Consider the following 15,847-nt stretch of genomic DNA (forward strand, 5'->3'; position numbering starts at 1 on the left):
TGATGACGTATAACACACTTCCGGTGTCGGTTAAAGCATATGAAATGTGAAGAAAGTTTACAAGTCAACGAAGTTGAGCAGTGTCAGCCAGGTAAATAGGTTTAGGAAAACAATTCTCTGAATGAAGAATCATACAGACTGTTTCACATAAATAATTACAATGATTATTCAACGCAAGACCAATGTAAACTTGATCATTGAGCATGTGCACCGCTAATGTCAGCCCACTATTTAAGAAGGGGGACAGATCAAACCCTGCAAACTACAGACCAATATCCCTTACCTGCATACTGTGCAAAACTATGGAGCACATCATAACATTAAACTTGGTAAGAAATTTTACACAAAATAACATCCTATATGACCTCCAACATGGATTTAGGGAGCGACGGAGCTGCGAAACCCAGCTGGTGATGCTGATCGATGAACTTGCACGTAACATCCAACACGGTAAGCAAACCGACTTGATCCTGTTAGATTTCAGCAAAGCTTTTGACAAGGTCTCACACAACAAACTACTTTTTAAGCTACATGAGTATGGTGTTCGAGGCCGAAATCTAGCATGGATCAAGGGGTTCCTCAGCAACCGTTCCCAGAGAGTAGTAGTAGATGGCGAGTTCTCCACATCCATCCCCGTTACATCTGGGGTCCCTCAGGGCTCTGTCCTTGGTCCCATCCTTTTCCTCGCTTACATAAACGACTTGCCAGAGCATGTGAAGTCCCAGGTTAGACTTTTTGCAGATGACACTGTCATCTATATTACTATAGATGGACAGGGACGTCAGTCAATGCTCCAAGAGGACCTTAGACAACTAGAGAACTGGGAGACCTTGTGGGACATGGAATTTAATCCAAGTAAGTGCCAGGTAATCCATGTAACGACATCCAGATACCCCATTTGTAATAACTATATACTTCATGGTCAGGTATTAGAGACTACATCATCAGCCCGGTATCTGGGTGTCGATATATCGGATAACTTGAACTGGAGTCAGCACATAAGTCGGATCACAAATAAAGCCAACAGCTCCCTCGGCTTCCTACGCAGAAATATACCGACCAGGAACCAGCAGCTCCGGTCAGCAGCATACAAACCAGTGATACGTCCACAGCTTGAGTATGCTGCCAGCGTTTGGGACCCTCACTTGGTTACACTTATTAACCAAGTTGAGGCTGTTCAGCGCAGAGCTGCAAGGTGGGTGATGTCGGATTTTAGAAGAACATCAAGTGTCACAGATATGCTACAAACCCTATGTTGGCGAAGCTTGCAACAAAGGAGGGCGGATGCAAGGCTTGTACTTATGTACAAGATCGTGTATGGACTAGTAGCCATCCCCTCAGTTCAATTCATCCCCCCAAGTAGGACTACCCGATCATCTCATTCCCTCACCTTTCGCCAAATACAAACTACAAAAAATGTGTATAAATATTCCTTTTTCCCTCTTACTATAGTTCAGTGGAACAGACTGCCGAGCAGTGTTGTCTCGCTTCCAGATGTTGAACATTTCAAACTGGAAGTGAGTAAACTGAATCACCCCAGACCTTAATCATATTATAGTGTTTTTACATCTTTTAATTGTGAATACTGTTTTTCTTAACTTTTTATCTTCACTAAAAATTTAATACTGTTCCCTTTTCACCGCTTTGAAATTTACTTTTCTATACTTTTTTTACCATTTTTTAATTAGCTGCGCACCCTACTCAGAGTACTCAAAACTTGAGGGCGAGTAGTATCGAGAGATAGATAGATAGATGTAGGGCAAGCTGCTTGCTGTCACTGTCATATCAGACTATCAGACTATTCACCTAAGTTTCTTACGGTATGTTTCCATTTTAAATTGTTGACAATGGTGCAAAACATGCAGAGAATCTCATGTTTTGAAGTTGATGCAAAATATTCCTTAAGATATGTCTTGTGGTTATTGCTTTTTTTTTAATAATTAAAAAAAAAATTATCAAATTTATATCTGGTTATTCACCATGTTCACATATCAACATAGTCCAATGTTTGTCTACCCATAGTTCTTTAGGTAGCCATAAAGTTGCATGAACACACACATATTCTACACATACTGAAATTTTGATATAATTAAAAATGGCATTATAAACAGATAAATAGGAGAAATTTGCAATCATCTCAATTTCAGGGCCAGGATGGCTTTTAACAATAATTATAAGGAATTTTTTTATGCCCCCCATCCAAGAAGGGAGGGCATATTGTTCTGCTGCTGTCTGTCGGTCGGTTGGTCAATCCAGTTAATAGTTTCCGTTCATTTTCTTCGCAACCGTTGCACATACTGAAATGAAATTTGGTATACTGATTTGGTATACTGATATAATACAGAAATATCTAGGTCAAGTTCTGTTTTGGGTACAATCGGGCCATTTTTGACAGAGTTATGTCCCTTGGACTTAGAAAAATTTCAATTATTTGCAGTTTCCTTTCATTTTCTTCACAACCGTTGCACATACTGAAATGAAATTCAGTGTACAGATTTATCAGAAGTATATCTAGGTCAAGTTTTGTTTTGGGTACGATCGCACCATTTTTGACAGAATCATGTCCCTTTGACTTAGAAAAATTCCAATTAATATTTGCAGTTTCTGTTCATTTTCTTTGCAGAGGTTGCACATACTGAGATGAAATTTGGTATACAGATTTATGAGATAAATATCTTGGTCAAGTTCTGTTTTGAGTACAATCGCACCATTATTGACAGAGTTATGCCCTTTTGGATTTAAAAAAATTCCAATTTGGGGGGAGGGGGGCATAAGTGTTTTACAAGCATCTCTTTTTGTTGTGGAAACAGTGAAAGAATATGTTCGTTTCACAGAAATGTTTATCTAAATTGATCATTAAGATTTTTACTGAATGTATTAAATTTACTTTGCAGATAACAATGGCAGCTAAATCTCCTGCCACCCCACCATACTCCCCTGAAAACTTTAACCTAGAGACGAAACTGATAGTCCTGAACTTTATAGGATACAATCCTCACGACTCGCCTTCACAGTCCATCCAGTCTACAGACTTATTCAGGTAACAACGTGTCGTATGATAATCAGTGCATAGATTGCAGTGCAGTCTGGGCTTAAATCCAGTTTACCCAATACTCCAGTATTTTCTCTTAAATTTGACTTTTCAGTCTATTAAACATTTTTTTAATTAATATCATTAAAAGATATAATTCAAAAAAGTACAATTTTCATGAAGATAATTGTGTATCTAATGAAAACAAAATTATCATAAAGCATCACTAGCATGCAAAGATAGAAAGGGGCTGCGCATAACTTTTATTTTCAGTTTATTAAGATTTCCTTTTTATGATTTATAAGTATATATTAATAAACTGTATAAATCATGAAAGACGCAGCCTTTGATCTGATTGTGCCTGTTATTTAACTTTTTTCATTGAGTAGACTGAATTTTGTGATTTAAACCATCACTGATGAACTGATTTGATAAAGTAAATTTCTTTTATTAGAGGAAGATTCTGCCACTCTTTGCCTGTGACTCCCGACTTACATAAGCATTGCCATCACAGATCATTCTTACAAAAACAGAAAACTGCAGATCATCTGTATGCTCAACAATCTTCATCTTCTATCACCGAGGAACAGGCCCCGAGACGAAAATCCTGGTCCCTAGAAGCTGTGTCACCTTCTAAACTGTCTTTAAATTTCAAGAAAAATGTCACATTGAATTTCAAATCTCAAGTTCGGTCACCTTCCACAGACAAGGAGAGTTCAGATGACTACAGAGCAGACGATGAAATGTCCCAGAATGCCTCACCATGTGTTCAATCAAACGACCTCAATGCTGAGCAGGTTATGTCTCCAGGGAATGATGCCTGGCTCCATCCTGATACTCTATTTTCATCGCATAAGGCAGCCACAACAACTACCCCCAAGTCATTAGGGTTTGAACCTTCCCTGGAGGACTGGAAGAATTTGGAGGCTGCTGTGCCAATGACTGAAGGAGAAGATGAGTTGAATGAGATTTCTCCTGAGATACAGGAGTTTATGGAATCGCTCCTCTCTGATGTGGTTAGACTGGTTGTGGAGAGAGAAATAAAAAGGCAACAGAAAAGATTAGATGAGGTGGATGCCCATAATGGTTTTGACAAGGGAGAATATCAAAGAGAAATCAGTGGGTATGTTTACTGCAAGTAATTTGCTTGAAAGTATATGTAAATGACTATATGTAAGTAAGTTATGTTCAGAATATCTTTTTATGGGAGTGCAAATTAAGCATGAAAAAAATCATTGAATGTTTGAAATTTTTGAATTAATACTGTTAAATGTACAAGTAGCATAATATATTGATGCAAAAATAAAAGAATTCTTTGCTATGAGTTAAGAAACACAAATATACCATCACAGTTTATTTTTCAATTAATATGATAATTTTATAAATTACCAGCAGTAAACACAACACATCTTTATTTTTAGAAATGATGACATTTCCTCATCATCAGCTGACTCCTGCTCCAGTATGTCTATAGAGAACGTTGGCCCCTCCCCCGAGGACGTGGACTCTGTCACTTCTCACGAGATTGACGGCTGTAGCTGCCATAGTGTTATTACTCCTCCCACTGACTTCACACCCGGTGACAGATCTAAGCTCCGCCTTCATATTGTCAATCATTCCTCCCCAGCTGTAGAGGAGAGTGTTCTAAATTGTATGAGGGCGGAACTTAGTGAAGAACTCTACTCACTGGAGTCAGAGTTAGAGAATGGTAAGTTATGCTAATCCGGGATCTATAATTAACAGGACCCTCTCAATCTAGGCTTTTCAATACATAAAAATGTGAATAGTCTATTGCTCTACATAATTTACAGAAAAACGTCATCTGCATTTTTTACTTCAGTAGATAAATTTACATGCTTGATTGTTCTGATGACGACCGTCACAGGTCGAAACCGGTCAACAAAATAAATTTACTGCTGCATTCTAACGAAGTGTTGGTGATCTGTTTTTTACTTTTAGTTTATAACTTTAGTTACAGACCCTATTGAATACCTTTCGGTATCCACACGTGAGAATCTTCCGCAATTTTAACCTCAAGGTGTTGGTCACCAGCTTTTCTTTGTTTTGTAATTTACAGAAAAGTAAAACTCAAGCATTTGAATGTTGAAGTGCTGCTTTGCACCTTCAAAAGAATTTATTTAAAAAAATAAAACATTTCAGACTAGGCTTATGTATGATAATCTAGCTGATCTCCCTTGAATACTTCTATCAATCTTCAAAATATTTTGAAAGGAGAAAGATGTTTTCTTGAAAAAGAATGATCTGGTAATATTGAGATGATTATATATTGATGCTATGAATGAAGAAAGATAACTCTTACTCTCCAGCAAATGTGTTGAATTAGAGGAGGAACATTAGCATATTATTTTTATCATAAAATCTAAAATTAGTAATAAAAAATCTAGATCTGCCCCACCTTCTTACTGTGATTACGGTAAGAGAAGACTAAATGTTCTTCAAACCAGACTAAAACATAATTGTGTATTAAATAACGACCTTTATAGATGCAATTTAATATCAAGTCCCTTGTGCACGTGCGGTAAAGTTGAGGACACATATCATTATTTTTTCGTATGTCCAAAGTATGCGAATGCCAGAAATGAATTTTTACACAATTTTTTACAATTTGATAAAATCCACATACTAGATACACATGTTTTATTATGGGGTGTTGAATCACTGAGTGCTGCAGAGAATGAACATCTCTTTTCTTTTGTTCAAACATTTATTAAGCATTCTGGTAGATTTCCTTGTTAAGTACTGTACCAATATTAATATATGAATTTGTTCAACTTTTATATATTCATACATATATGCAAAATGCATCAATTTGTTTACTTTTGCAAATTCTGAATGTTTTATATAGCATTTTAACTGTGACAATATCAATGTGTAATTTATATGTATAGGGAGAGGGCGTTATAAGTATTCAGTACTTGTGCTCAATCCCATTGTAATTATATTACAATAAAATATGTTCAAATCAAATCAATCAATCAGCATATTATTTATAGGCTGTTTTTTTTTTTTAGCTCACCTTGACGAAGTCGAGATGAGCTTATGCTATACCCCCGGCGTTAGCGTCGGCGTCCCAGGTTAAAGTTTTAGGAGCAAGTCCATTCCCAAGTAACTATAAGCCCTAGCTAAACCAAACTTGCATGGATGATGCATCTAGGAATGTACACTACCAGACTTGCTTCGGATGCTGGATCTGACCTACATTTTCCAGATGAGTGACCAGGTTAAAGTTTTTGGAGCAGGTCTATTCCCAAGGAACTATAAGCCCTACCTGAACCAAACTTGCATGGATGATGCATCTAGGGATGTACACTACCAGACTTGCTTCGGATGCTGGATCTGACCTACATTGTCTAGATGAGTGACCAGGTTAAAGTTTTTGGAGCAGGTCCATTCCACAGGAACTATAAGCCCTATTTGGACCAAACTTGCATGGATGATGCATCTAGGGATGGACACTACCAGACTTGCTTCTGATGCTGGATCTGACCTACATTTTCATTCCCAAGTAACTATAAGCCCTACCTGAAGCAAACTTGCATGGATGATGTATCTAGGGATGTACACTACCTGACTAGTTTCAGATGCTGGATCTGACCTACATTTTCATTCCCAAGTAACTATCAGCCCTATTTGGACCAAACTTGCATAGATGATGTATCTAGGGATGGACACTACCAGACTTGCTTCGGATGCTGGATCTGACCTACATTTTCATTCCCAAGTAACTATAAGCCCTACCTGAACCAAACTTGCATGGATGATGCCTCTAGGGATGGACACTACCAGACTTGCTTCGGATGCTGGATCTGACCTACATTTTCATTCCCAAGTAACTATGAACCCTATTTGGACCAAACTTGCATAGATGATGTATCTAGGGATGGACACTACCAGACTTGCTTGGGATGCTGGATCTGACCTACATTTTCATTCACAAGTAACTATAAGCCCTACCTGAACCAAACTTGCATGGATGATGTATCTAGGGATGGACACTACCAGACTTGCTTCGGATGCTGGATCTGACCTACATTTTTCATTCCCAAGTAACTGTAAGCCCTAGCTAAACCAAACTTGCATGGATGATGTATCTTAGGATGGACACTACCAGGCTTGCTTGGGATGCTGGATCTGACCTATATTTTCCATACAAGAGACCAGGTTAAAGTTTTGGGAACAGATCAATCCGAATGAACTTGAAGTCTTTGATATCTGCAGTTTTAACAGTTATGAATATTTGTTTGCACAATACATGTTTTTCACACTACATGCATAGAAATGTGTATATGCCATGTAGAGGGTTAAGCACAACTTGCAAGAATATTGTTGTTGGGATGAATACTTAATATTAAGAAAATATGATGTAGGATTTGCATTACTTAAACTGATAACATTCGTCGAGGTGAGCTTCGTAATCTTTGATTACCTATGTTTTTTTTTTTGCTTGTATACACAGTCATATTCATGAATGTGTATGCAGTAATGCTTTCACTGATCAGGAAAATGTACAAACAAAAATAAAACTTCATAATTGAAATAATCTTACTTTCAGTTTTAAGGAAACAGAGAAATGGAGAAGTTGTGTCCCCCCTTTTGACCCCTCCTCTGACCCCCCAGTCCAATGCTGCCCGGGTCCTGGCAAGAATAGGAGATGAGGTTCGTGCCAGATACGAGTTTCAGTTGGAGGACGCGCTTCATCGACTTTTTATTGGAGGTCAACAGACCTTTTCATATGAAGCCTTCAGGGAGTCAGCCAATCAAATCGTGGATCAGAATTTGCCAGGCTGGAGACAGGTGAGAAGAAAATAGTATTGAGGTCAAATCATGTTTATTTCTACATTGAGAATTATATTATTATTATACCCGCACTTTCTAAAGAAAGTTCGGGTATATTGTTGTTACTCATGTCCGTCCGTCCGTCCGTCCGTCTGTCACACTTTTCTTCCCTGAACTCCTCCTACATTTTACACAGTAGCTTAATCATCTTTTAAGAGATGGTTGGTGGTGTCATGTAGATGTGCAGTAAGGTTTCGGAATTTTGATTTTGCCCCGGGGGGTCAAATGGGGGTCGAAAAATGACGTTTTTTGTGCAAAAAGTCCCGTCTTCCCTGAACTCCTTCTACATTTTACTCAGCAGCCAAATCACCTTTTGGGGGATGATTGGTGGTGTCATGTAGATGTGCAGTAAGGTTTCGGAATTTTGATTTTGCCCCGGGGGATCAAATGGGGGTCGAAAAATGACGTTTTTTATGCAAAAAGCCCCATCTTCCCTGAACTCCTCTTACATTTTACTTAGCAGCCTCATCATCTTTTGTGGGATGATTAGTGGTGTCATGTAGATGTGCAGTAAGGTTTCGGAATTTTGATTTTGCCCCGGGGGGTCAAATTGGGGTCGAAAAATGACGTTTTTTGTGCAAAAAGTCCTGTCTTCCCTGAACTCCTTCTACATTTTACTCAGCAGCCTAATTACCTTTTGGGGGATGATTGGTGGTGTCATGTTGATGTGCAGTAAGGTTTCAGAATTTTGATTTTTCCCCGGGGGGGTCAAATGGGGGTCGAAAAATGACGTTTTTTATGCAAAAAGCCCCATCTTCCCTGAACTCGTCTTACATTTTACTTTGCAGCCTAATCATCTTTTGTGGGATGATTAGTGGTGTCATGTAGATGTGCAGTAAGGTTTCGGAATTTTGATTTTGCCCTGGGGGGTCAAATGGGGGTCGAAAAATGACGTTTTTTGTGCAAAAAGTCCCATCTTCCCTGAACTCCTTCTACATTTTACTTAGCAGCCTAATCATCTTTTGTGGGATGATAAGTGGTGACATGTAGATGTGCAGTAAGGTTTCAGAATTTTGATTTTGCCCGGGGGGGGGTCAAATGGGGGTCGAAAAATGACGTTTTTTGTGCAAAAAGTCCCGTCTTCCTTGAACTCCTTCTACATTTTACTCAGCAGCCTAATCACCTTTTGGGGGATGGTTGGTGGTGTCATGTAGATGTGCAGTAAGGTTTCGGAATTTTGCTTTTGTCCCGGGGGGTTAAATGGGGGTCGAAAAATAAAGTTTTTTATACAAAAAGCCCTGTTTTCCCTGAACTTCTCTTACATTTTACTCAGCAGCCTAATCATCTTGGAGGAGATGGTTGGTGGGGTCACTTAGATATGCAGTAAGGTTTCAGAATTTTGATTTTGCCCCGGGGGGTCAAATGGGGGTCGATAAATGATTTTTTTTATGCTAAAAGACCTGTCTTCTCTGAACTCCTCTTTCATTTTACTCAGCAGCTTAATCATCTTTTGGGAGATGGTTGGTGGTGTCATGTACATGTGCAGTAAGGTTTCGGAATTAAGATTTTGCCCCAGGGGATCAAATGGGGGTCGAAAAATAACGTATTTCATACAAAGAGCCCTGTTTTCCCTGAACTCCTCTTACATTTTACTCAGAAGCCTCATCATCTTTTGGGAGATGGTTGGTGGGGTCATGTAGATGTGCAGTATGGTTTTGGAATTTAGATTTTGCCCCGGGGGGTCAAATGTGGGTCGAAAAATGACGTTTTTTGTGCAAAAAGCCCTGTCTTCCTTGAAGTCTTCCTTAATAATACTCAGAAGCCTAATCATCTTTTAGGAGAGTTAAATATTTTGAAAATTATGTAAAACATCAACGTCAAGGGGTAACAAGATGTGTTTGTGAAACACTATGCACCCGGCGTCAACAAAGTTCGAAAAAGCTATTTTTAGCATATAGGTCACAGTCAAGGTCACAAGATCATTGACCTTGGTGTCATTTGAAGGAACTTTATTAGTGCAGTATGCATACCAAATATGAAGTCCCTATCTCCTATGGTTCAAAGGTTATGGCATAAAGTGGAAAAAGCTATTTTTAGTATAAAGGTCACAGTCAAGGTCACATGGTCATTGACCTTGGTGTTGTTTGAAAGAACCTTTTTAGTGAAGTATGCATACTAAATATGAAGTCCCTATCTCCTATGGTTCAAAAGTTATAACAAACAGTTGAAAAAACTATTTTTAGCATATAGGTCACAGTCAAGGTCACGAGGTCATTGACCCTGATGTCATTTGAAAGAACTTTATTAGAGGAGTATGCATACTAAATATGTAGTTTCTATCTCTTATGGATCAAAAGTTATGACAAACAGTTGAAAAAGCTATTTTAAGCATATAGGTCACAGTCAAGGTCACAAGGTCATTGACCTTGATGTCATTTGAAAGAACTTTCTTAGAGGAGTATGCATACCAAATATGAAGTCTCTATCTCTTACGGTTCAAAAGTTTTGGCCAAGGTTAAAGTTGACAACAGACAAACAGATTAACAGACAGGACAAAAACAATATGCGCCCCGAAAAAATTCGGGCGCATAAAAAAACATCGCATGCTGGGAAACACCTTGAATTCTTATGAGTAATTTATGTACATGTCAAATGTGAGAGTCATATCTCATCTCAATCAAAAGTTATAAGCAAATGCAACATTTTTGAAAAGTAGGTTAGGCTTGATTGCTTCAAGGTCAAGGTCACAGTGTAAAAGTCATGATTTATTTGGAAAGGTCTTATCACAGGTAATAATATACATGCATTATGATATGAATGCCCTAACTTTTCTCTTTCAAAATGATGAATTTATAACAATTTAATTTTTTTTCAAGTTGGTCAAACTTCTAGGTCACATGTAAAAAAAAACAAAAAACATGCCATTCTCATAATATACTAATAAATATGCATATAAATAAATAAATATACTAATACATAAGTTTAATATGAATGTCTCTTCTCATTCAGTAGATATGACTGTGATAACCAAGGTTAAATTTATTGAGTCAGATGGACTGAGTCTGACATACAAATATACATATTTCTATATGAATTGGGTAAAATTGGCCAAGTGGTTCTAGTGAAGTTAAAAATGTAAAAAGTTTTCAGACAAACAGATGGACAACACGTCACGACAGACATTATATGCTAAGGAAACCAAAAAAGCTCAAATGAGTGTTTTGAAAGGGTTACAATATGGTTGGAGTATTTGAAAAGCTGTTTTTTTTCCTGCAGAGATATGCATGACCAACATATTCATGTTTTATATTTTCTTTAGTGATTTGTTTGTTTGTTGTGAATACATCTCCCCTCATATGGAGACACCACCAAATAATAATGAAGATAAGATGTGTTTGTGAAACACTGATGTCCCAGTATGGAAGCCTATGGCGAAGGTTGAAGTTTCTCAAATATATGTCAAAATCAAAGGTCAAGGTCAAAGGGTTCAAATTGTTAGTATCATAAGAAAGTCTTGTCACAAGGAATGCACATGTGAAATAAAGAAATCCCTAGTAATTCCTGTTCAAAAGTTAATTGCCAAGGTTAATTTTTTTGTTTAAGTGGTTCAAACTCTAGGGTCAAGGTCAAACATATTTATACCTGTTGACAGTTCACAATGAATACAATATGTCATGATAAGTATGAAAGCCCTAGCACCTACTGATCAAAATTTAGGCAGAGTTTAAAGTTTGGTATTTTTCTTGTAAAAATGTGTATCCCATGTCAAGCGATCAGAGGTAAATTAATGGTACCCAAATAAAAGGTCTTATTAAATTGTCACAAGAAATAAACCTAGAAAATGTGGAAGCTATTTGTATAGAGCATCCCACTTAAAACTTATGGGCAAGCTAGCTAGGATTTAATTTCTGCAGACTTATAGACAGACATACTATAAACACAAGAAACAAAATATGTATAATAATTAGTCAAATGGAAAAAAATATACTATTTAACTGGAATCACAAAATACATTGTTATTTCAGGGACAGGAAGTGGGTAGGAAGATTGGAATCCCCCCCCATCTGGCATTTGCTTTATTTAAACAAGACTATATACTGTAGCAAGTAAAAAATGACTCTTGACATCCTCTCCCTATAAACTTAGAAAACATTGACCTCACTATCATTGTTTTTTTATTTGTTTATTTGTTTTCATTTTTTTTCTCCTGCTTTTCACGAAATTCTGGGCTGGAATTTTTTTGACTGAGATGTGAACCCCCCTCCCTACACCCGAAAAAAATTCTGGATCCGCACCAGTATTGGCAGTAGCTGAATGTCACATCGACAACGGGAGATAATTTCACATATGAAATATGATGATCTTTGACCCTTTTTAAACTTTAACCTAATCGTTTGGGTGTATTTTACCCCCCACTATACTAAAACTACTTACCGACTCCCTGTGTCTCGTCAACTAAATCCAATTATAACACAAAATGAATTAATACAATGCACATCAGACTGCACCAATGTGCCATTTTGGCGAACCTTCGTCGATTCCATCACCTTATCAGATGAAGTGGGTATCGGCCGAGGTGTGCCAAATGGTGTTTAATCTATAAATATGATAATGGGTGACGCAACGTGATGTGATGTAGAAATTTACATGTTCACATGTACAAGAACAAATTTTAAATTAATTCATAACAAACGTTATTAAATTTTAACAAACCTTTTCCATCTAGCCTATTCCAAAAAGTATGTGCTGTGTGATTGTGGTGTCGGGGGGGGGGGGGGGGTTAGTAAATGAAAAAAGGTCCTATTATGAGCAAAACATATATCAAAATCTAATTTCAGACGCGGATCCAAAATTTTTTTCCGGGGGGGGGGGGGGGGGGGGGGGGGGCGGGGGGTCCACCTCAGTCAAAAAGAAATCCTAAATGTCAAAAACCTATATATTGTGGGGGGTTGGGTGGGGGTAGTGGTGACTTCTATTGCCGCAAATGTTTAACTTTTCATACCTATTTTACACATATTCGTGTTTACCAGGGGGGGGGGGGGGTCTGCATTTTCCAAGGGGGGGTCCATTGTAACCTTCCCCCCCCCCCCCCCCCCCCCCGGCAGATCCGTGCATGAATTTACATCATTAATAAAATTCAGACTGGTATATAATGAATTAAGCATATATAAAATAAATATAAGAGGTTCTGAGTTATAGGTCACAGGGTCTGAGAATTTCATACTCAATTTGATGAATACATGTAAATTATAGAATTATTTTGACTATTTCTTTGGAAAGCCGCCCAATATGTATGAGCATGTATTTAGAGGCAAACACCTTAGTGCGGGTATTACTGTCTCATGACAGCATCTAGTTAGTATTAGAATTTAAAGGTTTTCTTTTTTAAATTGCATACTGTAGTATTTATCGGTGAGGTAGGTCCTGCATATATTTTAAATGTTTATCATATTTTTATTTTATCCTCTATTCTAAATTCATTATATTTATGTTGTTTTGGTCAAGCAAGTTAATTTTGGTAGTATGTACAATAGCCCAGTACATAAATATGATTTTTACTGTAGCTTGCAATACATCCTTAGGTTGTGTTACTGTTGGTGTATGGACAGAGTGTTACATGGAGAGCGGTGGAGTCAGGACACAGGGGAATAGGGAACCTGATCAGTTATACCACACGACTTTTGTCTGATTATGCAGCAGACTTCATCATAAATCAAGGAGGATGGGTAAGAAAATGTTCTCTGTAAGATATGCAAAGAGTGACTAATTTATCATCTTCAAAAATAAAATGCAGACCTTTGATACAATTCTTGCAAAATTATATTTCTTCATCTTGGTTTTTGTGTTTTATTTTGTATTAATAAATATATTTTTACAAGATATTTTAATATGTCATCCACATCAGATTAAACTGGCACCTCCTTGGATTTCATTGGTTGTTCTCTTGACATTATATATAGGAAGCTGTCATGAGTTTAGAGTCCTCCGTAGAAACTTCACCAGACCAACAGATAGGCCAGTACCCTTTAAATTCCCAGCACGTCACTGACCAATCACATACCTCAAATCAGTCACACCACCCACTACATTCCAAACAGCTCAACAGCCAATCACATTCCATGTACGAGTCATGTGCCATGTCAGTGAAACCAGGTGACCTCTTCAGTAACCATCAAAATGTCACTGCCAATAACAGCAGTTACCATGACAGCGAGGTGATGTCAATATTTGTCGACCCTACTCAGGTAATTGAGTCTGTGTCACAAGGAAGCTTGTCTGCGGCAGAATCTGATGAGGCCTCATCACCTGGTGTACCGTCTGTCTCGGCAATCATCTCAGAATCTGATATCTCCTCAGGAAGGTTCCAAGGCTGGGATGACCATGTGTTTACTAGATCTAGAAGTGAAGACTACTGGTCAAGTATGCTCATGATGTTTTTTAATGTTGGTACTTTGATTACCATTATTTATTTGTCTCAAAGTGGGAGGAGCATTTAATTGAAATTAAGTTGTTAGCTATTTAATTTTGCTCAATTCTAAGTTTGTGTTTTGTTGTGATTCATGATTGATGCTTAATAAGCAGATATATGATTTGGTTTCATAAATGAATCAGAATTTATGTTAAATGTAAGTCTATTTTATTATATTGTTTATTTTTACTAACAGTATATATATTTTCAAGAAATATGAATTTAAACACAAAAATGTGCACCTAAATAAGCAATATGTGTTCATACGAGTTTTATTTTTCTTTAGTGATTATTGTTGCTATAAGTGTAAAATAAAAGTGCATGCAATTTGTAAATTATTTTTATTACTGCATTTGCATTGACATTTATGTTTGTCAAAGAAAAGGGACTGCTTTAAGGAAGTGAAAATCACATTAGTTTTTTTGATATATAAGGAAGATGGATTATCTGTTGTTGATCTGACTTTTTATTGCCTTAACATTCCTTTTGCATGTAATTCTTTTCATATACTTTCCCATTGTCTCTACATTTGACCATAAAGTTTTTATTTGGTGCATTTGGAAAAAAATATTTTCAAATAAAAAAAAAATGCCTTATTCAAAATATGTCTATATATGTACTGTAGATCACTAAATTTTCGCGACACCTTATTTTCGCGAGATAGTCATTGACTCTTAATTAGCGAGACAAAATTTTCGCGAATTGTGGTTATTACTCTATATATTCTTAAGGAATACTATTATACGCGAGAATTCATTTTTCGCGAGCATACTGTCTCGCGTAATTACGTGAAAATAAAGTTCTCGCGAATAAAAAGTGATTTACAGTATTCCTAATAACTAAAGATTTTTTTTTTCAATAGGACTTTTGTTGTGCCAAATCCCTGTCATAATAAACACTTATTTGCCCTTAACTTTATGATTTATGTCCATGAAGTTAATTTTGGGAAAACCTATTTTCTCTCTTGTTATTTGTGACAGTCACTGTTTATAATACTATTTTAAGGGTTTCAAACTGAGCTTTTTACAGGTGATGCATAAGCAGAGTTGTTAAAACAAATCAATACATTTAATCATAAATCAGCATTATTGATTGCAAATAAGAAATGAGAAAATAGTTATTGCCATTCTGATGCAATCTTTGCATTTTCTTTTATGTTAACTTATCATTTTGTTAAATTTTATTACATGTTACATGAAATACATTACAAAAGTTGTTTTTGTATCAGTCTATTATGATGTAAGAATCAAAAGCTTTCATTCTTATTTAATTTTAATGTTTGTTTAACTATGTCAAATATTAGTTTATTCTAATGCAATTGTTTTGTAAAACACTTTTTTATTGGTTAATACACTGATGTTTGAAGCAGTAAAACAAGCATTAACAAGCGTGAAAGCTTTTTCATTGTGACGTCATAATAGAGCGACACAAAAACACAATGCTCCGTGACGTATTTCATGTAACAATTCATCAAAATAAGACGTAAACAAGAAACAAAATGCATGGATTGCATTAAAATGGGAATAACTGATCTTCTAATTTGGTATTTG

The 15,847-nt window shown here is 36.8% G+C and overlaps 1 protein-coding gene across 1 annotated transcript; it reads left to right on the forward strand.

Moving 5' to 3' along the window:
• The first annotated feature begins 8 nt into the window (after positions 1-8).
• On the forward strand, positions 9-15,068 carry LOC134277805 (uncharacterized). Its single transcript, XM_062760113.1, has 7 exons — positions 9-91; positions 2,895-3,040; positions 3,486-4,154; positions 4,453-4,739; positions 7,605-7,846; positions 13,411-13,554; positions 13,789-15,068. Exons 2-7 carry the CDS (start codon positions 2,901-2,903, stop codon positions 14,323-14,325), a joined length of 2,019 nt encoding a protein of 672 aa, XP_062616097.1. The 5' UTR covers positions 9-91; positions 2,895-2,900; the 3' UTR covers positions 14,326-15,068.
• The last annotated feature ends 779 nt before the right edge of the window (positions 15,069-15,847 follow it).

Source organism: Saccostrea cucullata, unplaced genomic scaffold (assembly GCF_032062105.1).
Source record: "Saccostrea cucullata isolate Sc308-1 unplaced genomic scaffold, CSIRO_AGI_Scuc_v1 ctg1783, whole genome shotgun sequence".
In the NCBI taxonomy this organism is placed as follows: domain Eukaryota; kingdom Metazoa; phylum Mollusca; class Bivalvia; order Ostreida; family Ostreidae; genus Saccostrea; species Saccostrea cuccullata.

Bases quoted from the DNA above. Each gene is read 5' to 3' on its own strand.
- LOC134277805 (XM_062760113.1), top strand. From the start codon at position 2,901: ATGGCAGCTAAATCTCCTGCCACCCCACCATACTCCCCTGAAAACTTT. The intron at 3,041-3,485 runs GTAACAACGTGT...TTCTTTTATTAG, and splicing joins CAGTCTACAGACTTATTCAG to AGGAAGATTCTGCCACTCTT. The intron at 13,555-13,788 runs GTAAGAAAATGT...CATTATATATAG, and splicing joins TCATAAATCAAGGAGGATGG to GAAGCTGTCATGAGTTTAGA.